General features: G+C 39.3%; 2 protein-coding genes and 1 long non-coding RNA gene across 6 annotated transcripts in view; 1 reads left to right on the top strand and 2 right to left on the bottom strand.

Annotated features, from left to right (window-relative positions):
• gper1 (G protein-coupled estrogen receptor 1) overlaps nucleotides 1–8,271 on the bottom strand; it is a 37,753-nt gene extending 29,482 nt beyond the window's left edge. Inside the window, exon 1 of the mRNA XM_058048895.1 lies at nucleotides 8,013–8,271. The gene's annotated coding sequence lies outside the window, so the exon portion shown is untranslated. The remainder of the gene's footprint in view (nucleotides 1–8,012) is intronic.
• LOC131103042 (uncharacterized) overlaps nucleotides 2,602–25,101 on the top strand; it is a 31,301-nt gene continuing 8,801 nt past the window's right edge. For 2 of the 4 annotated variants that reach the window (XR_009119540.1, XR_009119541.1), the window contains exons 1-3: nucleotides 19,788–20,068; nucleotides 20,998–21,192; nucleotides 23,292–23,387. This is a non-coding gene — a long non-coding RNA (uncharacterized LOC131103042). Of the gene's footprint in view, nucleotides 2,792–19,787; nucleotides 20,069–20,997; nucleotides 21,193–23,291; nucleotides 23,388–25,010; nucleotides 25,085–25,101 lie in introns of those variants that run through there. The other 2 variants (XR_009119542.1, XR_009119539.1) reach the window with 2 other exon arrangements.
• Nucleotides 21,608–25,101, bottom strand: part of baiap3 (BAI1 associated protein 3) — a 47,774-nt gene continuing 44,280 nt past the window's right edge. Inside the window, exon 34 of the mRNA XM_058048894.1 lies at nucleotides 21,608–25,078. Coding sequence (XP_057904877.1) covers nucleotides 24,975–25,078 — 104 coding nt within the window. The 3' untranslated portion in view covers nucleotides 21,608–24,974. The remainder of the gene's footprint in view (nucleotides 25,079–25,101) is intronic.

The raw sequence follows: 25,101 nt of genomic DNA, 5'->3' as shown, positions 1-25,101 counted from the left end.
TGCATACATGAGCTGCCCACCATGCCTTGCAATTGTGCAAGTGTACTAATGAAGTACATGAGTATGCGGTACCTTGCAATGTGCGTCTGTTGCAACAAGAGTAGCAATCGGACAAAAAGTACAAATAACGCTGCCAAGCGAAGTGGTCACAGTGAACATGCGGTATTATTTACAGTAAACAACCCCAAAAGGACAGAGGAGTGGGTGGATGACGACAGATGATAAATGTCTCATGGTTAGAAGTGTCTCAACCTTTTATGAATAAAATAGCCTGGCACTCACAGGATCCGTCGTAGGATTTATGAGCCTTGGAAAACAGCCGAAAAAAACCTCAGGAAGGGTGGCAAAATAACATTTGTCATGTAGGACAAAAAAGAATTTGACACATTTGTGGCATTCAAAATGGAATCATTGACAGTTTGGATGAGCGGCCTCACTGTGTAATGGGCCTTATGAGCTTTTAAGCATGACTAAGCGGGATGTTTTGGCAACAAAACTGGCATTAAACACCACCGCGCCATGTTTGATGACTCACTGATATACAGTACATTGTTTGTTTACATTTTATTTCATTTTGCATAAAAGGATGTTGAAGAAAATTACAAATAACCCATTGAAATTTGGTGAAAATTTGGATTAAAATGCCAATTTTTTTTTTACATTTTATTACATTTTTAATTAAATTAATTTAAAAAAATAAAAATTAAAAAACCTGCTGATGAAAAACTACACAGAACCCATTTCATTCCTCAAATCTGCGATTCCTTCTACAACATCTCCGCATAGTTGCTATTTGACGCCCCTGCACAACCTGAAGCTTGAAGAATCATGATAGTGCCACCTGATGGTTATTGGACTGAAATTTTGGATTAAAATGCCAATTAAGGATCATTTTTTAATTTGTTTTACATTTTATTAAAGTTTCAATTAAATTAATTTTAAAAATAAAAATGTGGTATTATTTAATTAAGGATCACTATAATTTCTTTGTTTGTTTTTTTTTTAACATTTTTTACATTTTAAATGTAATTAATTTTAAAAATAAAATTTTAAAAACCTGCTGATGAAAAACTACACAGATAAGGACTACACAGAACGCATTTCATTCTTCAAATCTGCAATTCCTCCTACAACATCGCCGCATAGCTGCCATTTGACGCCCCTGCACAACCTGAAGCTTGAAGAATCATGATAGCGCCACCTGATGGTTATTGGACTGAAAATTTGGATTAAAATGCCAATTAAGGATCATTTTTTAAATTTATTTTATTCTACATTTTATAAAATTTTAAATTAAATTAATTTTAAAAATAAAAATGTGGTATTATTTCATTGTTAATTTTTACATTTTATTACATTTTTAATTAAATTAATTTAAAACATAAAATTTTAAAAACCTGCTGATGAAAAACTACACATAAGGACTACACAGAATCCATTTCATTCCTCAAATCTGCGATTCCCCCTACAACATTTCCGCATAGCTGCCATTTGACGCCCCTGCACAACCTGAAGCTTGAAAAATCATGATAGCGCCACCTGATGGTTATGGGACTGAAAATTTGGATTAAAATGCCAATTAAGGATCATTTTTTAATTTTTTTTTACATTTGATTAAATTTTAAATTAAATTAATTTTAAAAATGTGGTATTATTTAAATTGTTTTTTTTACATTTTATTACATTTTAAATTAAATTAATTTTAAAAATAAATTTTTAAAAACCTGATGCAAAACTACACATAAGGATTATGTGTTTCCTCCTACAACATCTCCGCATCGCTGCCATTTGACGCCCCTGCACAACCTGAAGCTTGAAGTAAGCTTGAAGGGTCATGATAGCGCCACCTTCAGGATCTTGGAAGAAGTTTCAAATCTTACGGCATCCAACCTCAGCAGCAACCCACACCACTTTTCCTACGTGCAGATGGCGTAGGCGAGTGTTTTGTTACATCATATCAGATTCGTCTCGTCTTTTTTTTTTCCCAATTTCACTCCATTTCCAGTGAATTTGACCTTTCCAAACATTTTCCCTGTACTGGAAGTTCTCATTCCACACGCACACACACATCCTCTTCAACAACTGTTTGGACTGAACGTCTCTCTTCCTCCACCGCCCGTTTGATGTTGCGGTTTAGGCCGCCCTCTAAAAAAGCGCTGAGCTTCCTGTCAGCTCGCCGACACACTGCAGCCTCAGCGTGTTTGTGTATACGTACAGCCCCTTGTGTATATGTACTGCACTTGTATATGTAAGATAGACGCTCTACCTGGCTGCAAAAAAAAAAAAGGCCTTGTTTAGTCTGGAGGTGATCCGTAAAAGGAGATGGCGGCCATGCATGAAAGCACCTCCATGTCAGCTGATGTTTTTCCAGGCTCGAAGTCTCATGAGCTCGTTAAAAGAAAAGGACGAGGAGTGAACAAGATCATTACTTTTTCATGACGTCCGTCGTCTTTAATCACAGTCAAGAGTTGCCGCCTACACCCCTCCGACCCCCCACCCCCATCTAAAGCTACTTATCTTGTTAAAAGTGTTCTTTGCCTGGCACTTTGTCAGATAACTAGGTAACTTCTGATGAACTTCCTTTGTGTTTTCCAGGAACAGAAAACCTCGCAATTCCGCCCCCACCCTTTTTGGAACGGATGTGAAACAGGAAGACGGGAAGTGTGGGAAAAAAACAATAAGTCTTCACAGGACTATTTTCTGCACTTTTGTGTTATGTATTGTGTGATCGCCGAGGGAATACTCGAAGTTGTTTTCAAGAAAACGCACAGCTTGCACTGAGGGCAAACAGGTAACACCATATATATATATATTAATATTATTTTTTTCTATATATATAGAAAAAAAAAAAATAGGAAAGTTGGCAATCCAAATGTATTTGAATGTACGGCAAACAGACTTGCTTAATGCAAAATGTATCATAATACAATCTGTATCAAATTAATCCACTTTTACATACAGACTAATGCCATTTTTATTGATTTGTTGACTTTTTCCTACATTTTCCTACATTTAAAGCAGGGGTCTCAAACATGTGGTCCGCGGGCCAAATGTGGCCAGCAGAACACTAGTTTGAGGCCCCCACACCTTGATATGAAAGTTTATCACGTACCCAGAACAAAAATTATTACGTTTGATTAATGTTCATGTTAAAGGTTAATAACTGTTAATAGTTATCCTCCCTATCCGTGTGGAAGTGGTAAGTTTTTTGGCTAAATGTATCATAATACAATCTGTATCAAATTAATCCACTTTTACATACAGAATAATGCCAATTTTTATTGATTTGTTGACTTTTTCCTACATTTTCCTACATTTAAAGCAGGGGTCTCAAACATGTGGTCCGCGGGCCAAATGTGGCCCGCAGAACACTAGTTTGAGGCCCCCACACCTTGATATGAAAGTTTATCATGTACCCAGAACAAAAATGATTACGTTTGATTAATGTTCATGTTAAAGGTTAAATAACTGTTAATAGTTATCCTCCCTATCCGTGTGGAAGTGGTAAGTTTTTTGGCTGTTTAAGTTTAAAGGAAATAACTTGAAGGCTACCGTTTAGGTCGCTAGCGCTCTAGTTTGCGAGTTAGCATGTGTCTCAAGACCCTGCAGTTGCGCAATATGTTGTAAATAAAAAGAGTATAAATAAAATGATGCGGCCCAGTCCCACCCAGACCCTAGCTCCAGTGGTCCCCAAGTAAATTGAGTTTGAGACCCCTGTTCTAGAAGATACTTCGGATTCAGTCGTGCTACATATGTGCTCCACATGTACTGCCATAAAAAAAAAAAAAAAAAAAAAAAAAAAAAAACTCTTTTCAAATGCTGTGGTTGCCAGATCTGGCTAAAACAACACAAAACCCCCACCAAGATTTATCTTTCTACACTCTTGCGGTGTGCCAAATGGTTACCAGTGAAAGAAACGTAACGTCGACCAGCAGCTATTTGTAGCCTCCAAACCACAGGCCAGGACCACATGTTCCACAGTGGTACAAGGTAATGTGTTAAAGAGACGGCTAATCAAGTCCTGATTTTGGAAAATGTGTGAATTGTTGTACCTTCAGCCAGATGGTTGCTGGTGAGACCGTTGGAAGAAGATGGTGCTCATACTGATTATTGGACAGTAATCCCTCGACCTGACTGTGTGAAATTCCATGTTTCGATGTTAGAGAACAGAAAACCTATTTACAATCTTCTAAATACAATTTCATTATAATTAGAGACCTCTAGACAGGAAATAACACCCCTATAGTCACCTTTACACTCGTATTACCTAATATAATTGACATAATAAGAGAAAATAAGCCAATAAAGACATAATTAAGACTCATAATCATGTGAGTATAGGACAGAATGTTAGCGCACAGAAAACCTATTTACGATCTAAATACAGTTTTAACAATATTAGAGCCCTTTAGACAGGAAATAGCACCCCTATAGTCACTTTAACACTTGTATTACCCAATATAATAGACACAATAAGAGAACAATCTTCTAAATACAGTTTTAACAATATTAGAGCCCTCTAGACAGGAAATAACACCCCTATAGTCACCTTTAACACTTGTATTACCCGATATATAATAGACACAATAAGAGAACAATCTTCTAAATACAGTTTTAACAATATTAGAGCACACTAGACAGGAAATAGCACCCCTATAGTCACATTTACACACTTGTATTACCTGATATAAAAGACACAATAAGAGAATGATCTTCTAAATACAGTTTTAACAATTTTTAGAGCCCTCTAGACAGGAAATAACACCCCTATAGTCACCTTTACACACTTGTATTACCCGATATAATAGACACAATAAGAGAACGATCTTCTAAATACAGTTTTAACAATATTAGAGCCCTCTAGACAGGAAATAACACCCCTATAGTCACCTTAACACACTTGTATTACCCGATCTAACAGACACAATAAGAGAACGATATTCTAAATACAGTTAACAATATTAGAGCCCTCTAGACAGGAAATAACACCCCTATAGTCACCTTTACACACTTGCATTACCTGATATAAAAGACACAATAAGAGAATGATCTTCTAAATACAGTTTTAACAATATTAGAGCCCTCTAGACAGGATATAACACCCCTATAGTCACCTTTACACTTGTATTACCCGATATAATAGACACAATAAGAGAACGATCTTCTAAATACAGTTTTAACAATATTAGAGCCCTCTAGACAGGAAATAACACCCCTATAGTCACTTTAACACTTGTATTACCCGATATAATAGACACAATAAGAGAACGATCTTCTAAATACAGTTTTAACAATATTAGAGCCCTCTATACAGGAAATAACACCCCTATAGTCACCTTTACACTCGTATTACCCAAATATAAAAGACACAATAAGAGAACGATCTTCTAAATTCAGTTTTAACAATATTAGAGCCCTCTAGAAAGGAAATAACACCCCTATAGTCACCTTTAACACTTGTATTACCCGATATAATAGACACAATAAGAGAACGATCTTCTAAATACAGTTTTAACAATATTAGAGGCCTCTAGACAGGAAATAACAACCCTATATTCACCTTTACACACTTGTGTTACCCGATATAATAGACACAATAAGATAACGATCTTCTAAATTCAGTTTTAACAATATTAGAGCCCTCTAGACAGGAAATAACACCCCTATAGTCATCTTTATACTTCTATTACTCAATATAATAGACACAATAAGAGAACAATCTTCTAAATACAGTTTTAACAATATTAGAGCCCTATAGACAGGAAATAGCACCCCTATAGTCACCTTTACATTTGTATTACCCAATATAATAGACACAATAAGAGAACAATCTTCTAAATACAGTTTTAACAATATTAGAGCCCTCTAGACAGGAAATAACACCCCTATAGTCACCTTGAAGCTTGTATTATCCAATATAATAGACACAATAAGAGAAAATAAGCCAATAAAGACATAATTAAGACTCATAATCATGTGTGTATAGGACAGGAAGTGATGTCAGAGGTTCAGAGTCGAGTTAGGATTACATGCACAAGTTAGAGATTATTGCGCCCGTGGTGAGATCATTTCAAACTGTAATAAAAGCATGTTGTTTGGGTGATAGGGTCTGGTGCTTGTGCGTCTCATGTGTAGTATAAAATACTACACATCAAAACAAAGAAGACAGGAAATGGATAGATGGATCATCATAATGTCTTTGAATGTGTCTTTTGAATGCGTTATATTCATATATTTGTTAATTTAGACATTTTTAAAAGTAAAAAATAAGTAAAATTTAATTTGGCCTAACGTCAACAACAAAGCATACTCGGGTTGCTACTAATTTAGCACACGCTTGGATGCAAAAACAAAAGAGCCTGCTTGCAAAGTCCTGTGCAGCGTCAACATCCACTCCTGCTATGAACCTTTCAACACGCCCCCCCCCCCTTTTCTGGGCCCCCCACCCACTAAAGCCCCTCTAACTTTCTATTGTTCATGTGTTTTTTGTTTGCCTTGCGTTATCAGCTGTGCAGGCTCCATCCAGCTTTGCCTCATTAGTATCAGCATCTTTGCCTTTAAAGGTACCTAAAAATGAAAGCAACATTAACATTATCGGAGCAGCTGAGTAAAAATCCACACTCGCATATCTCTGATCTTTTTTTTTTTTTTTTCACTCCACAATCCGACTGCCAAGAGAGCCATTTAACGCTTGCTTGAATGCATTGTGTGGATTGTGAGCTCCACGGAAACACACACACACACACACACACACACACTTGGGATCACATCACTGCAGCACAAATACTATACAGGACTGTCTGTATAGCTTTAATGTTCATGAAATATGATTGATGGCTATGTCAATGACGTTAATGACATCACAACAGGCAGAAAAATCCCCAATAAAAACACAGACTACTTATTGTGTGGAAATATGGGGTAATAACTATAAAAGCAATTTTCACTGGCTAAATGTACTGCAAAAAAAAGTCAGTAAGGATAATTCATAATGCCGCCTACAAAGAACATACTAACTCCTTATTTCTAAAATCACAAATACTTCAACTTGCTGATATAGTTCATCTTCAAACATGCATAAAATAATGCATAAGGCTAAAAAATAACCAATTACCTAAAAATATTATTATGGTACCCATTATGTCATTGTATGGTCATATCACCTCGTACTTCGGTACGTGACAAAATAATAAAAATTAAAAAATAAATTAAAAAAATAAAATTAAATAAAATAAAAAAAGAATAAAAATAAAAATATTTTTAAAATTTAATTAATAAAATATGTTTTTTAAAAATTATATTATGGAAAGCAGGTTGTGAACAAATGTAACAGTTACTGATTATTATTAATTATTATTATTTTAATTAAAATAATTAATTTAATTATATTAAAAATATAATAAAAATGTAATTTAAATTTTACATTTTTTTATTATTTTTTTAGCGGCAGAAAATGAATGAATGGATGGATGAATTTTTTATTTTAAATGTAATTTTTTTCATTTTAAATATATTTGGAAAGCAGGAAGTGAACAAATGTAACAGTTACTGATTGTAAAAGTACCAGATGGAGGGGTAGGATTTAATAAGCTTTGCTTCTTCCTACTCCTTTTGGACATGTGGACTATGAACCTATTATGCGATGCATTCAATTGTAATCTGATGCATGTTCAAATGAAATAAAACCATTACCATTAGCAATTAACAGTGATAAACAAGGGATTAGCATACACTGTAATGCTACACTTGTCCAAAAATAATACTGCAGGCACCATATAAGACGTACAACATAACATTGAGTAGGACAGACACAGCCACAAATGTTACCAATGCTAGCATAGCATAGCTACAGTGCTAAAATTACTGTCACATTTTAACAGCATTATCATGCTAGGTTAAGTTAAGACTTATCAAACAGACATGAGCATGTGTAGCTAACATTGACACCAACACAGCAAATTCACGCAAATCACACAACAACAAGATTTTGGAATAATAAAAACAGCTCTTACTTTTGATGCTGAAGGATTTCCAAGCATAATTCATAAAGCAGACTTTGAGTGTGGTAAAATTCCTCCTGTTTTCTGCAGCATGTGGCCTTCTGGAGCTCACCTGTGTGTCACCTTCAATGGCTTCCCCACTTCCTGTTTCCTACTTTTGCGGCACCCTAACAGGATGTGCTTGTGGAAGACATGTTGGCCTCCTTGTGATACAGATATCAATAAATGGTCAGTGACTTATGGACTATTAGTGTCTACATCCTGGCCTTTATGCTTGATGGCGGCCATGTTTGTTAACCAATATTGATCAAATTTTGGAAATTTTGGACCTGATTTTGGAAAATGTGTGAATTATTGTACCCAAGTTTTTAGGGATGCCAGATGGTTGCTGGTGAGACCGTTGGAAGAAGATGGTGCTCATACTGATTATTGGACAGTAATCACTTGGACAATAACACCCCTATAGTAACCTTTACCTGGCAGCACTCGTGCAGCCCCAGACCGTGACATGACCACCACCATGCTTGATTTTGGCAAGACACAATTAGCTTTCTACTCACGTGTGTTGGAATCCATGTTTCCCCTCAGTGAACTTCTGCTCCTGGCAGCACTCGTGCAGCCCCAGACTGTGACACGACCATCACCATGCTTGAATTTGGCAATACACAATTAGCTTGCTACTCACTTGGGTTGGAGTCCATGTGTCCCCTCAGTGAACTTCAGTCCTGGCAGCACTCGTGCAGCCCCAGACCATGACATGACCACCACCATGCTTGATTTTGGCAATACACAATTAGTTTGCTACTCACTTGTGTTGGAATCCATATGTCCCCTCAGTGAACGTCGGTCCTGGCAGCACTCGTGCAGCCCCAGACTGTGACATGACCATCACCATACTTGATTTTGGCAAGACACAATTAGCTTTCTACTCACGTGTGTTGGAATCCATGTTTCCCCTCAGTGAACTTCGGTCCTGGCAGCACTCGTGCAGCCCCAGACCGTGACATGACCACCACCATGCTTGATTTTGGCGATACACAATTAGCTTGCTACTCACGTGTGTTGGAATCCATGTGTCCTCTCAGTGAACTTCGGTTCTTGCAGCACTCGTGCAGCCCCAGACCGTGACATGACCATCACCATGCTTGATTTTGGCATGACATAATTAGCTTGCTACTCACTTGTGTTGGAATCCATGTGTCCCCTCAGTGAACTTCTGCTCCTGGCAGCACTCGTGCAGCCCCAGACCGTGACACGACCATCACCATGCTTGATTTTGGCAAGAGACAATTAGCTTTCTACTCACGTGTGTTGGAATCCATGTTTCCTCTCAGTGAGGTTGTGCTCCTGGCAGCACTCGTGCAGCCCCAGACCGTAACATGACCACCACCATGCTTGATTTTGGCAATACACAATTAGCTTGCTACTCACGTGTGTCGGAATCCATGTTTCCCCTCAGTGAACTTCTGCTCCTGGCAGCACTCATGCAGCCCCAGACCGTGACACGATCACCACCATGCTTGACTTTGGCAATACTACTAGCTTACTACTTTACACTCGTATTACCCAATAAAATGGACACAATAAGAGAAAATAAGCCAATGAAGACATAAATAAGACTCATATTCATGTGAGTATTCAAGTGAGTATATGACAGGAAGTGATGTCAGAGGTTCAGAGTTGAGTTAGCATTACATGCACAAGTTAGAGATTATTGTGCCTGTGGTGAGATCATTTAAACCTGTAATAAAAGCATGTTGTTCGGGTGATCAGGTCTGGTGCTTGTGTGTCTCATTGCACATTACAGTAATATTACTGGCACAAAGTGACCAGTGTAAAATACTACATAGTACAATACTACACAACACTTCAGTCGTCTAAAAGTGTGTGTCAAGTTTTGCTGGGATGTGGCCTAAGTTACTGTGTGTGTTTTGTCAAGCTGTATGAGAAATTTCAAGTCAATACAACCTATGGGGTTTAATCATGAAATGCATATATGTATAGTTTTTTATGACGTTTGGCTAAGTAAAACACAGCGCTGGAAAAGCAGGCTTTACCAGCTTGTAGAAGAAAGTCTGAACAAATGAATAGGGGCTTCTCTCGGCCTTGGGGATCAGATAAGACTAAGTCCGGGGCAGCAAGTATGAACGCCCTCCATGAGAATTCCTGTGCCTTTCACACAGATCCTTGACTTCCGTTCATTAGCCTCCTGCTCCTAAATGAATCACATTTTAAAACATAAAGGGATTAGAGCTTATAACTGTAACATTTACAGTACAATACATCACAATGAAATATTACAATAGACCACCCATGTGCAGCATAACACAGGAGACATAAGCATGTTTATTTTTCCATAATCTTTGTGTGTTTTATGTCAAGAGATTTGGCAGCGCGGGGCTGTAATATTCAATCCAATAAAAGCAGGATGATTATCTCCACAAGGGAAGAAAAGCTATCATTATATCGAGAAACCCCCCCACCACCACCACCCTCCTGGGGGGCATGTATGTCTGTAAACCTGCAGTTTGCATTAAAAGGCTATTCATTAAAATGAAGTGTTATTATTAAAATGAATTGAAAAGGGCTTTAAACCCAAAGTGTTAATTATCAATAAGATGACAGATTAAGTCTCCCGCTTAATAACATGACTGAAAACACACACACACACACACACACACAAAGCATGAAAACATTCATCAATGAACAAACTTTGCATGCAAGATTCCAAGCTAAACTGTGGAAGTTTTAAGATGGCAGATGAAGACGTCAGGAAAAAAAAAAAGTGTTTCCATCCCGTTTGACCAGAATTAGACTTACCAAAAGTGATACTTCTTCTTCTTCTTCTTCTGTGCAGCTTTGTTTACTGTTTTTGGCCTCATCAAGCTGCGATTTAACCGCTGCGCCACATGCCAGGGTGTGTTTCGTTTTACAAGGCTGCCATGTGAATATATAATCTACATGCGAGGCACGCACTCCGAATCAAATCACGCACTCCTCACATTTCACATTTCAGCATGCAATTTATTCTACTATATTCATAGGACGATGAAACACACAGCCTTTATTGTGGCTGATGTAGCACTCGTGCAGCCCCAGACCGTGACATGACCACCACCATGCTTGATTTTGGCCAAACACAATTAGCTTGCTACTCACGTGTGTTGGAATCCATGTTTCCCCTCTGTGAAGTTCTTCTCCTGGTAGCACTCGTGCAGCCCCAGACCGTGACATGACCACCACCATGCTTGATTTTGGCAAGACACAATTAGTTTCCTACTTACGTGTGTTGGAATCCATGTTTCCCCTCAGTGAGGTTCTGCTCCTGGCAGCACTCGTGCAGCCCCAGACCGTGACATGACCACCACCATGCTTGATTTTGGCCAAACACAATTAGCTTGCTACTCACATGTGTTGGAATCCATGTTTCCCCTCTGTGAAGTTCTTCTCCTGGTAGCACTCGTGCAGCCCCAGACCGTGACATGACCACCACCATGCTTGATTTTGGCAAGACACAATTAGTTTCCTACTTACGTGTGTTGGAATCCATGTTTCCCCTCAGTGAGGTTCTGCTCCTGGCAGCACTCGTGCAGCCCCAGACCGTGACATGACCACCACCATGCTTGATTTTGGCAATACACAATTAGCTTGCTACTCACGTGTGTTGGAATCCATGTTTTCCTTCAGTGAAGTTCTGCTCCTGGCAGCACTCGTGCAGCCCCAAACCGTGACATGACCGCCACCATGCTTGATTTTGGCAATACACAATTAGCTTGCTACTCACGTGTGTTGGAATCCATGTTTCACATCACTGAAGTTCTGCTCCTGGCAGCACTCGTGCAGCCCCATACCGTGACATGACCACCACCATGCTTGATTTTGGCAATACACAATTAGCTTGATACTCACGTGTGTTGGAATCCATGTTTTCCTTCAGTGAAGTTCTGCTCCTGGCAGCACTCGTGCAGCCCCAGACCGTGACACGACCACCACCATGCTTGATTTTGGCAAGACACAATTAGCTTGCTACTCACTTGTGTTGGAATCCATGTTTCCCTTCAGTAAACTTCTTCTCCTGGTAGCACTCGTGCAGCCCCAGACCCTGACACGATCACAACCATGCTTGACTTTGGCAATACTACTAGCGTACTACTGACTTGTGTTATAATCCATGTTTCCCCTCTTGAACCTCAACTGACCAGTGTCAGCAGCACTCATGCAGCCTTAGAACATTACACTATTATCACCTTGCTTGTCTTTGGCAATACACATTTGTTTTGGTACCCACTTGTGTTGCAATTCATGTTTCCTGTCAACCAACCGCTTCTCCCCTACTGCTGGCAGGACTCATACTCGAGCTGTACACTGACTATTCTAAAGTATATTTTTATTTTACCCCTTTAGAAGATACACTGTCATAGCAATACTGCTAAAATGCAAGTATACAGTGTACATGTTTTTTTCTGCCAGTGTTTTTGTCTTTTTGCAAGATGTAGAAGTATGATTAAGTTCATGTCCCTGCGGGATCATACGTGCTTCATATCCAGACGAGTACGACCATTATGTTGCCAGAAATCGTTCTCAGTCACAATCCCGATGACTCACTTCAAGTGGAATCTCCAACCTGCGTCATTCACTACTTTTAAGCCTTCGCTCGTCGTTGCTGTCATGCTAGCAGAGGCACCGGAGGCCCCGTTGGGCGTATGTGGCGTCGGATGGGACGTCGCTCTGCGTTGCCAAATAGAATAACAGGCATCTGGATTGAGTTTCACCCTGCTGGGGCTGGGGGGGGGGGGGGGGGGGGGGGGGCTTCAGCAGATGGCGTTCGCCAAACAAGCAACACAGTGCTGATTAGAACCAGAGATGGGGAGCAGGCCTTGCACGCTCCAATTGCGTGGAAGTGGAACTTTTAATTAGGAAGGATGAGCACTATTATGTCGCGGATGGCAGGGGAGGATCTTTGTTTGTTGATCAGCTGTGTTATACTTCATGTTCCTGCGAGATCTCTTCACTGTCGGTTTGCGTTTGTTGGCTAAATAGCGGACCGAGGGAGAGCCCGTTTGATGATGGGAGCACGTCCAAACCCTTGGGTGGATACACAAAGCAATGTTTTTCACTTCCGTCTCATTGGGAGAGGGCAGAGCACTCCGTGGGTGAAATCACACAGAGTGGGTGGGGAATGAAATAAAAGAATTCTGTACATTTTGTTCTCACGGGTCAGGATTTGGACTCATGTTGCATAATGATTTGCAGGAAAATGACCCCGCTGATTAACTCCCTGTGGTCCTGACTCTTGTGCCAGTCATGGGAATACATCCACGGATTCAAACCATTTCATGGTAGTGTTTTATTGTTCATTCATTCATTCATTTTCTGCCGCTTATCCTCATGAGGGTCTCGGGGGTGCTGGAGCCTATCCCAGGTGTCTTCGGGCCCTGGACTGGTGGCCAGCCAATCACAGGGCACATATAGACAAACAACCATTCACACTCACTTTCATACCTATGGACAATTTGGAGTCGCTAATTAACCTAGCATGTTTTCGGAATGTGGGAGGAAAACCCACACATGCACAGGGAGAACATGCAACGTACAAATATGCCGAGGGTGGAATTGAACTTGGGTCTCCTAGCTGTGAGGCCTGCGCACTAACCACTCAACCACCGTGCAGCCATGAAGTCAATGTTCATTCATTCATTCATTCATTCATTTTCTACCGCTTATTGTCACGGGGGTGCTGGAGCCTATCCCAGCTGTCTTTGGGCGAGAGGGACTGGTGGCCAGCCAATCACAGGGCACATATAGACAAACAACCATTCACACTCACATTCATACCTATGGACAATATGGAGTCGCTAATTAACTTAGCATGTTTTCGGAATGTGGGAGGAAACCGGAATACCCGGGAGAAAACCCACGCATGCACGGGGAGAACATGCAACATGCAAACATGCCGAGGGTAGAATTGAACTCGGCTCTCCTAGCTGTGAGGCCTGCGTGCTAACAACTCCACCACCGTGCAGCCATGAAGTCAATGTTCATTCATTCATTCATTTTCTACCGCTTATTGTCACAGGGGTGCTGGAGCCTATCCCAGCTGTCTTCGGGCCCTGGACTGGTGGCCAGCCAATCACAGGGCACATATAGACAAACAACCATTCACACTCACATTCATACCTATGGACAATTTGGAGTCGCTAATTAACCTAGCATGTTTTCGGAATGTGGGAGGAAACCGGAGTACCCGGAGAAAACCCATGCAAACTCCACACAGAGATGCCCGAAGGTGGAATCAAACTCGGGTCTTCTAGCTGTGAGGCCTGTGCACAAACCACTTCTCCACCGTGCCATGAAGTAAATATAGTCATTTCAAATTACAAAAGTAAAGGCACACATGTCTACCTAATGTTGTGGTCAGTGCTTTTACACTCCGGAATGCTCCGGAAAAAAAAAAAAAAGGAAAAGCAAAGGAAAAGGCCACTTGTGCAACGAGGCGACAACAGCGTCCCAAACATCTGTGGCGCTTTTGAAAACAAAATGTCAGGATAACATTTTCACAGCTGCTCCTGAAAAAAGTGCCAACATGCCACAATCGGATGGGCCCCGAACACTGGACCTTAGTTTTAACAAAGGGGATGTCACATGACTTGGTGTGAGGTGAGTGTGAGGTGAGGTAGAAGGGGGGGGTCATGAGAGTGAAGCCAACACCACTGTACCCACAGAGGCTCCATTTAGCTCCTCATCCTTCTTCTTTCCCACCACCGAGCAAGCTTTATTAGGAGGACACCACCCACCCGAGGGGACTTTTTGCAATAGAAATGTCTTCTCACATTCATTTAAAGCCCACATGAAGGAAAGCACATTATGTTCTGTACAATGCACCGCGTAACTAGTCGATAATGCATGGACTCAAAGACAACCGGGGGGGGGGGGGGGGGCACAAGACCTGTCATGTGAAGCGTCTGGAAAAAATCCAAGTCAAAAAAAAAGGAAGTGGCAAGTGGAGTTCAGTCTGAAGGTATTTGCTCGATTTTGTTAGCTAAACATAAAAGCAAAACACATTGTAAATAAATACAAAGGGTACTTTGGATATAAAGGATACATGCACCCACACACAAAAAACAAAAAACAGTGGCGAAAGCTGATTGGTCCAGGACTCCAGCATCAGGACTCCAGCCTCGAATGTATAAAAGACCGGGCAGGGAAAGGAAGGGTGCTTTTTTTTGCAGCTGCGCTGTAATAAGACCTGCTTACTTGTAGGCATACAGGGACTGCAGATAAGCCCGGACGTCTGTATTAGGTATTGTTGTCAGAAATCTGTGATTTGGTTCTTTGAGATTCCCTTATCCTCTATTCGAAACCAACTTAGATTCGAAGGAACTCGGTGATTGGTCAAGAACACAATTGGAAAGTCGAAGGAACTTAGTGAAGATCACTGAGTTCCCATTGGTTAAGAACACAATCCTTCTCCTTAGACACAATGGGAAAGTCTAAGTCTCCCATTATGTTCTTGACCAATGGGAACTCAGTGAAGATCACCAAGTTCCCATTGGTCAAGAACACAATAGGAAGGTCTAAGGAACTCGGTGATCTTCACTGGTCGCACCTACTGCATACTCAGATCTTCACGGAGTTCTTGGACTTTCCCAATGTTCTAAGAAGAATTGTATCATGAGTGAAAAGTCAAAACCACCCTTTTATTGCTAAATGGCGCGGGGGGGGGGCATTTCTACAAGTCTCACTAGCATCCCCAGCTGAGGTGCCCTGATATTATTAAAAGTAGCGACGCTCCTCATTGATAATTTGATCTGATTTCAATATATATGCTTACTTGTAGGCATACAGGGACTGCAGATAAGCCCTAATACGTCTGTATTAGGTATTGTTGTCAGGAATAAATAATGTGGTTCTCATTCTGTGATTTGGTTCTTTGAGATTCCCTTATCCTCTATTCGAAATCTATTCGAATTTGATCTGATTTCAACATGGAAAATGGTGGCTATCAATTTTTTTTAAAACGTTTTGTTGATAGTGATGTCATTATATTTGGTTGAACCAGATCTAACAGAATCCTTAATGAGAGACCAAAGACCAAAAAAGTGTCTTTTCACTTCCATGGTGATGGTGATCCTTACTACTAAAATATAAACCAATATATTAAACATGAATATTGTGCCCATGTGACCTTACAATGAACCCTAGTACTGCGTCCCCAACTTCCCCCCCGGTGTCCATGGATACAGGTGTGGACTTCAAAGCAGGCGTTGGGAACGCTCCGGATGGTCCAAATGACCACTTGACCCTTCGACAAGTGCTGAGATAGGAAATGAATTTGGGCTTACCGCCATGATGGCGATCATGAAGGGGGATCAATCAATCAGCACAAAGGGAGGAGGAGGAGGAGGAGGAGGAGGAAGCCGATTCAGAGACAAAGGCAGCGGCGGTGGTCCTTTTGTGTGCGGCGTCGCCTTGCTAGCTTTGAAGGATTCCCACCTTTTGAAAAGGGCGACGTCAGATAAACAACACGTCTGGTCAAAATGTCACGGTTAATACCGCAGGGGGTCACATAAACCGCCATCGTCTCCTTGTGTAATTAGACTCTACAGGCCTGCGCCATTTAGCAATAAAAGGGTGGTTTTGACTTTTCACTCATGATACAATTCTTCTGAGACCATTGGGAAAGTCCAAGAACTCAGTGAAGATCTGAATATACAGTAGGTGCGACCAGTGAAGATCACAGAGTTCCTTAGACTTTCCTATTGTGTTCTTGACCAATGGGAACTCGGTGAAGATCACTGAGTTCCTTAGACTTAGACTTTAGACCAATTATGTTCTTGACCAATGGGAACTTAGTGATCTTCACTGAGTTCCTTAGACTTTCCTATTATGTTCTTGACCAATCGCAACTCAGTGAAGATCACTAGACTTTCCTATTGTGTTCTTGACCAATGGGAACTCAATGGACAATGGGAAGGTCTAAGGAACTCAGTGATCTTCACTGAGTTCCCATTGGTCAAGAACACAATGAACTCAGTGAAGATCACTGAGTTCCTTAGACTTTCCCATTTGGTCTTGACCAATGGGAACTCTTGACCAATGAGAACTCAGTGATCTTCACAAAGTTCCTTAGACTTTCCAATTGTGTTCTTAGACTTTCCAGTTGTGTTCTTGACCAATGGGAACTCAGTGATCTTCACTGAGTTCCTTAGACTTTCCTATTATGTTCTTGACCAATCGGAACTCAGTGAAGATCACTAGACTTTCTTATTGTGTTCTTGACGGATGGGAACTCAATGGACAATGGGAATGTTTAAGGAACTCAGTGAAGATCACTGAGTTCCCATTGGTCAAGAACACAACTGGAAAGTCTAAGGAACTCGGTGAAGATCACTGAGTTCCTTAGACTTTCCTTAGAAAGTTAGAAAGTTCCTTAGACTTTCCCATTGTGTTCTTGACCAATGGGAACTCAGGGATCTTCACTAAGTTCCTTAGCCTTTCCGATTATGTTCTTGACCAATGAGAACTCAATGTACAATGGGAATGTTTAAGGAACTCAGTGAAGATCACTGAGTTCCCATTGGTCAAGAACACAACTGGAAAGTCTAAGGAACTCTGTGAAGATCACTGAGTTCCTTAGACTTTCCTTAGAAAGTTCCTTAGACTTTCCCATTGTGTTCTTGACCAATGGGAACTCTGTGATCTTCACTGAGTTCCTTCGACTTTCCGATTGTGTTCTTGACCAATCAGAACTCAGTGAAGATCACTAGACTTTCCTATTGTGTTCTTGACCAATGGGAACTCGGTGATCTTCACTGAGTTCCTTAGACTTTCCTATTGTGTTTTTGACCAATGGGAACTCGGTGATCTTGACTGAGTTCCTTAGACATTCCCATTGTGTTCTTGACCAATGGTAAAGTCCAAGAAACTCAGTAAAGATGTGAGTATTGGTGCAACCAAATCAGTTTACGTTGTCAAAGAGACACGACCAGTCAATCATGATACAATTACCCATCGTAGAACAATGGGAAAGTCCAAGGAACTCAGTGAAGATCTGAGTCCTTGGACTTTCCCATTGCTCTACGTATCGGGCCATCCAATGAGTCCTGTCGACCATATGCTGCCAACAAGACACTATCAGCTGCAGTCAATCATGACACAGTTCTTAGAAATTTTTTTTGGACTTTCTCATTATCGTGAGTGTCGGTCGATCACATAGCTGCTTGTCAAACAAATCATTTTTATCCTGCCAAAGAGACGCCAGCTGCCGCAGTCAATCACGATACAGTTAACCTTCTTGAGAACAATGTTCAAGGAACTCAGTGAAGGTCTAGGTATTGATTCATCATTCAATATTTCATATTACCAAAGAAACACTATCAGCTGCGTTCAATCATGACACAATCCTTCTTAGAGCTTCATTGAGTTCTTTGGACTTTCCCATTGTCTGAGTCATGGTGGATGTGATGAGTTCTGTCAATCAAATCCTCTGATGTTGCCAAAGAAACACTATCTGCTGCAGTCAATCATGATTGCTGAGAAGTTAATAGACATTCTGGAACCTTCAGCACCCACCTCTAAGATGTCGGTGACTGTATGTACAGTCAATATTTGAACCTGCCTGAAGAAGTGTTAGCTTGTGTTTGTAGCATCACGTGGGTCTTTTAATCCTAGAAGTGTAAAGTCAGTGAATCAGAGGACAAAATGAGCAGTCAGAGTTAAATCTTGAGTTAAAACTCAAGATTGTTTTAACATGCATGGACTGATTGTTAGTGTAAGAACACGATAGCGGTCGTATTGTGGTCCTCTGCAATCAAGTCGTGTTTTCATTGAAATGACAGACAGGCCGTGAACTCGTTCTACTGTACTGTAAAGCCACAGTGCAAATATGCCTTCAAAGCCCCTTGTTGGCTATGAAGTACAGATAGAACCCCGCCCCCCCCAACCCCCTTTCTGTCTTCACTGTACAGCAGAAATGCTTCAGTGACAGGACCCGCTGCAAGCCCGTGCAGAGAGGTGCTGGCGTCGAGCCAAACGCCGCCGTCCCGTTTGCATTCCTCGGATGCAAGCTGTCCAATCTTATCTGTGCTCGCTTTTGGACACAGACGCCTCCGAAGATACAAAGAGCCGGTGCTGTCCTCAGTAACCTTGGCTTCATTTATGCTGATAGAGGGGTCACGACATTAGGTACACCTGCATCGTCTTTGCTTTTGCACTTCTAATTGCCCAAATATATCTTCTGTCTTGTTTCCACCATATTTCTTCAAACTGTTCTAATAGATGCCATTACCCGAATAAGTATCACTATTTATTTTGTGAGAAAACCCTGTGTAAATATAATATTTGGTTGAAATATGCAGTTTAATAAACACAAACCCCTGGTCACGAAATATGGGTCATTATATTATTATTTTTTTATTTTATATATTTTTTCAAATTAATTAATTCATTTGTAATTAAATAATTTAAATAATTTTTTTAAATATATATAATATAATTGTTTAAAATAATTTAATAATTATTTTTTAAAAATAATTATTAAATTATTATGTAAATACATTTGGGCACTAAAATATCCCCCAAATTTAAATTTTTACCTTTTTTAAAATTAAAACTGTATTATTTATGTTGTTTTATTAAATACTGTACTATAAAGAGTACAGCAAGTGGTGTAATAAAAACAACAAATATATATATATATGTATATATATTTTTTAACATGTTTATGTTGTTTGCTCCAAACGGCTACCTGTCCCACTTTTTTTTAACGGTCCTTGAACGCATCTTTTTCTTGTGAGTATGCTAACGTTCTTCCAGGCTACTTTTTCTGTGAATTTCCCGTTTTTCTTTCACCTCACATTTGGTCCGAAACACTAATAGAATGTGTGGGAATGTATAAAGGTGTAGGTTCGATGGCGTTTGGTGACGTTTTTGAGTGTTCGGTGCTCAACTTCAAGCTAGTTCATGCTAGCAAGTCATAGCTAATAATTCATAGCTAGCTAATTCATGCTGTTATCACCCAAAGACGTCAATCAAAGACGTTATATCTGGAAAACTTATACTGATGGATGGTGAGTATGTGTGTATTTTGTGTTTTTAATTACACACAATAAATTATAAATTAGTAGCCAACTGTACGGTTTACTAGTAATATTCAGTAGTTTTCATGTAGTTTTTTCCTCAGTCACAATGTGTCATTACTGTATTTAAAAGCCGAACTCTCCCTCCATTTTTCCTATTTTTAACACACACCTCGGAGCTATTTTGATTTTAAACATATTTTAAAACCATGTACACAGTTCATCGTGGAAAAAATGGTTTATAATATTCTGTGATGTAGATTATTGCAGGCGAGTATTGGGATTGTTACAGATAGCGAGCTAACGAGGACATCTGCTGGTTGAAAAGGGAACATCCCAAATGATGGAAAAAAAACAAAGCCTCTGTAGAAATAATGCGGACATGTTGTGTTTATATGCCTTTTTCCAGCCTATTTTTTACCATACCTATAACCAACCTATAATGTTGTATACCTTGGTCTACACCTTTCATCAGATAGTAAATCAACAATAATTAATATTCCATTGTTAAACTGTCACCCGGAGAAAACCTTTTAATTCACTGCCCTGTTAGTGTTTTCATTTCAGGAACATTTTAACTTCCGTCAATGTCAACAACTGGAAAAATATTATTCAATACTAAGAAAATAAAACTTATAAAGCGAGGATATCGGAAATATCATTTTTTACAACATCCTAAATTGTTACAAGCGTAGAATAATAATAAGAAGACATAAAATGAACAATGACAACCGCGGAATATGATTTTGTTGCATTTTTTTTGGCGTTTTTGGTTGTCTTACAAATGAAAAAATAAGCAAATAAGTGTAAAATGTAAAAAAAAAAAATTTTTTTCTATTTTTAAGGCACCCAAACTGCTTCAGAATGAAATGAACCTCCTTATTCATTCAAACACTGGTGGTGGTAATCTATATCTGTAGTCACAGGTGGACCTAATCACTCCAATATGAAGTCACATTCATCCACCAGTGTGGGCAACCCTGAAGGCAAAGTGGGTGAAATGTCTTGCCCAGGGACACGACAACAGTGACTGAGTGGAGGGAGCGACGATCGAACCGGCAACCTTTCGGGTTCTGGATGACTTGCTCTACACCACCTGAGCCACTGCCACACCCGTAAGTGAAAAAAGAAGTTAACCAGGTAAAATGGCCAGTAACAATTTAAATTTTTACCATTATTCACTGTTATACAAGTGTAAAAATAAGCTAATATCACTGTAAAATGTAAAAAAAAACAATGTGTTGTATGTCTAAAAATAAGTTACCCAACTTAAAAGGTGTGATTCCGTATTGTAGCACCTCAGGGCACCGTGTCCACTCAATAGGGAGACAAAGTAGGGGAAAAAAGCTGTTGTTTGCTGCCCCTAGCCTGAAGGTGTACTGTCTCTTTAAGAGATGACAGGGTCCTCACAGTGCACACCTGCGCCTCACGCACAAAGCAACGACTTCTCGTCCTATCATTTGCTAGCACAAAAAAGACACCCCGATATGTCCTGAGGCTTTTTTGGGACGGGTGGGTGATTCCGCCTTGTGTCGTGTCCTGTGTCTTCCCCCCCAGGAAGTGTCTAATGTCTGTGATTGTTTTTTTTTTTTTTCCCATCAAGACAGTCCACGCTGCAACGTGTAACGTTTTTATTTCTCATTGAAATGTAAACACTTTATTTCAAGGCCAGATAGATCCCAGTCATGATGTAATAATTAAACAGCAACACAAGCGTGTACATGTCCAAGCACAAAGAATTTACCGCAACAATAAACAACTTTGTTTTTTGTTTTTTTTTTAAACGCTTTCAGGTACATTTCACCGTTACCGGGTATCGTGTGCAACAAATAACTGGTGTTGTGTTTAACCCAAATGGACTAAAAAGGTTCCCTCCATTGACGAATTACACAACACGACTGCAAACGTTACATCACCATCTAATGCCATTTTTTTACTTTACCTGCTACGTCGTTTTTTTATGGTCATCATCATTGCACATCCCCTTCTAAATGCTAACAATGCTAAGTGGGTATTGGGGCCACATTGGAAAAAAGGCCAAAGGTGGCATACGACTTCATTCTCGGACATTTACGACTTTATTCTCGGAAATTTAAGACTTTATTCTAGGAAATGTATGACTTCATTCTCGTACATTTACAACTTTATTCTTGGAAATTTACAATTTTATTCTCGGAAATTTACGAATTCATTCTCGTACATTTACGACTTTATTCTCGGAAATTTACGACTTTATTCTCATACATTTATGACTTTATTCTCGGAAGTGTACGACTTTATTCTCGTACATTTACAAATTTATTCTCGGAAATTTATGACTTTATTCTTGGAAATTTATGACTTTATTCTCAGAAATTTACGACTTTATTCTCAGAAATTTACGACTTAATTCTCAGAAATTTACGACTTAATTCTCATACATTTATGACTTGATTCATAGAAATTTATGACTTTATTCTCAGAAATTTACGACTTCATTACGACTTAATTCTCAGAAATTTACGACTTAATTCTCAGAAATTTACGACTTCATTCTCATACATTTATGAGTTTATTCTCGGAAATGTATTACTTTATTCTCGGAAATTTACGACTTTATTCTCGTACATTTACGACTTTATTCTCGGAAATTTACGACTTTATTCTAGAACAGTTATGACCTTTATTCTCGGAAATTTACGACTTCATTCTCGTACATTTATGACTTTATTCTCGGAAATTTACGACTTCATTCTTGAACATTTATGACTTTATTCTCGGAAATTTATGATTTTATTCTTGTACATTTACGACTTTATTCTCGAAATCTGTGAAAAGGTGTGACTTATGTGACCTCTGGCCTTAGCCAAAGATAGTAATACTTTTCGGAAAAATGACATAAATCTATGACTTTCTCGTAAATTTACGAGGAAAAACGTTGTAAATCTACAATTTTTTTCTCACACATTTACGACTTTTTCTTGTAAATTTCCGACCTTATTCTTGTACATTTACAACTTTTTTTTGTACGTTTACAACATTTTCTCTTAAATATACAACTCTTTTTTTCCTCAACATTCTTAGGGTCCATCAGACAATATTAAAATTCTTTGAAATCAAACTAAATATTTTCATAAATCTATTTCATATTTTTGGACTAATCACTGACTACTTTTGAATGTGTGCAATCCTACTAAATAAGACTCTAATTAATGCCTCTATTCTCTATTCATAGCAGCCTTCAAACCACCAGGGTCTCCAAGAAGTCTGAAAAATCATCTGCGGTTGTAGGCAACCTCCTGATCCTCACGACTCTGCATGCGCTTTAAAGGTGTGAACGCTGTGTTGTGATGACTGCGCCATGTTACAACATGGCTTCTGTTATCGCTTCATTCGGAATGCTACATGAGCTCGTTACCTGCAGTTGGTATATTCCTTCCCTTTTTTCACGTAAGCCACGAACCGTCGTTTCAACACACACCACCGCACACGGAAAATACACCATAAATAAATATCTTTGTCATACTTTTACATGTAACAAAAGTCCCGTTTGCATAATCACAAATATAAACAAGCAACGTGTGACAGTATATATATTTATATATACATCGCCAATAATGAAAGTAAAAAGTAAAAGGTTCAAAAAGTTCAAGTAAAAGGGATAAAGTAGGTTTGTGGTACACGCGTAAATTAGCCTTAAATGCTAGAATGATGTTAAAACCGGGCTTAAAAATAACAATAATAATAATAATAAATGAAATATAATATGCTACACTGAAAATATAGTAATGCTACAAAACAACTGATTAGATCAGAATTTCGATGTAATAATAAATAAATAAATAAATAAATATTTTTTAAAGAAAATGTTGAATTTATTCATATTATTTGGATAATTTTAGAATAATCATTTTCATTTAAAAAAAATGCATTATGTTGTCCATATTACGTTGTGACACAGCTGTGTCATTAATTATTTTTAGTTACTTTTCAATAAAGTACACCAATTATTTAAAAAAAAATCATACTTATTTTAAATCAGGGGTGTCCAAGGTGCGGCCCAGGGGCTTTTTGCGGCCGGTGACTTGTTCACCATTCACACAAATTAAATCAAACACTAAAATAACTTGCACAATGTCAAGGGAAAAATAGCTGACATTAACACCAACACCAAGCTTTGACTTTAAATTTATGTAAATAGATTTTTTTAAGCCTTTTTATAAAATAAAAAATTCACATAAAAATACTAAAGTACTTCCCCTGCATCCTTTTATTTTTCTGCTGCAACCCTTGGTGGAAAAAGTTTGGACACCTCTGCTTAAAATAAATAAAAATAACTATAATAAGTGTTTTTTTTGTTAATTAATGTATGAATTGGCTGTTAATGTATTAATACAGTATACGGTAATATAACAGCTACAAATGCATGATGGCGATGTAAGATTTGGTCCTTCCCCCATCCCTCTGATGATCGTTTAGCGACCTGAGCTTGCGGCGGGCGGTGTGCCCCTCCCACGCCGATCCCATTCCTTTCACAGCCGTGTAAACGCGAGCGTCGAAGCCACCTCGGCCTCAAACAAACACACTGAGGTAAAGATCGGAGACTCGGACTGAATGCTACTTCCACAAAATAGTCGGGAAACTCTATCATATCAAATATACGCCAAAGATAACGTTACAAAAAAATAGACCGGTCACATATTAGAAGAGGAGACGATTACTAAAATAGCGCGGAGGGCTGCACAGGGACGGGACTTCCTCTTAACTTGTCGTTTTGGTATCAACAAACAATGACGATCGTCTAAAAAAAGAAGTCAATTAAAAAAAACAAAAAAATTGTAAACATAGTACCGGAACAAGAGCACAGGTGGCAACAAGCGGTCAGAGAACATCGATAACATGGCGGCCGGCGGGGCGTTCACTCCTCCTCCATGGACTTCTCAATTTCCTTCAGCCTGCGGACAAACTCCTGAGCCTCCCTGTCGCCGACGCGAGCGTCCAGCAGCCCCATGATGGGTTTCTCTGGAAGTGAGGAAGCAAACTTC

This window comes from Doryrhamphus excisus, chromosome 15, assembly GCF_030265055.1.
Source record: "Doryrhamphus excisus isolate RoL2022-K1 chromosome 15, RoL_Dexc_1.0, whole genome shotgun sequence".
Lineage (NCBI taxonomy): Eukaryota > Metazoa > Chordata > Actinopteri > Syngnathiformes > Syngnathidae > Doryrhamphus > Doryrhamphus excisus.
Note: the sequence above shows the minus strand (reverse complement) of the source record. Positions and strands in the feature narration are given on the sequence as shown.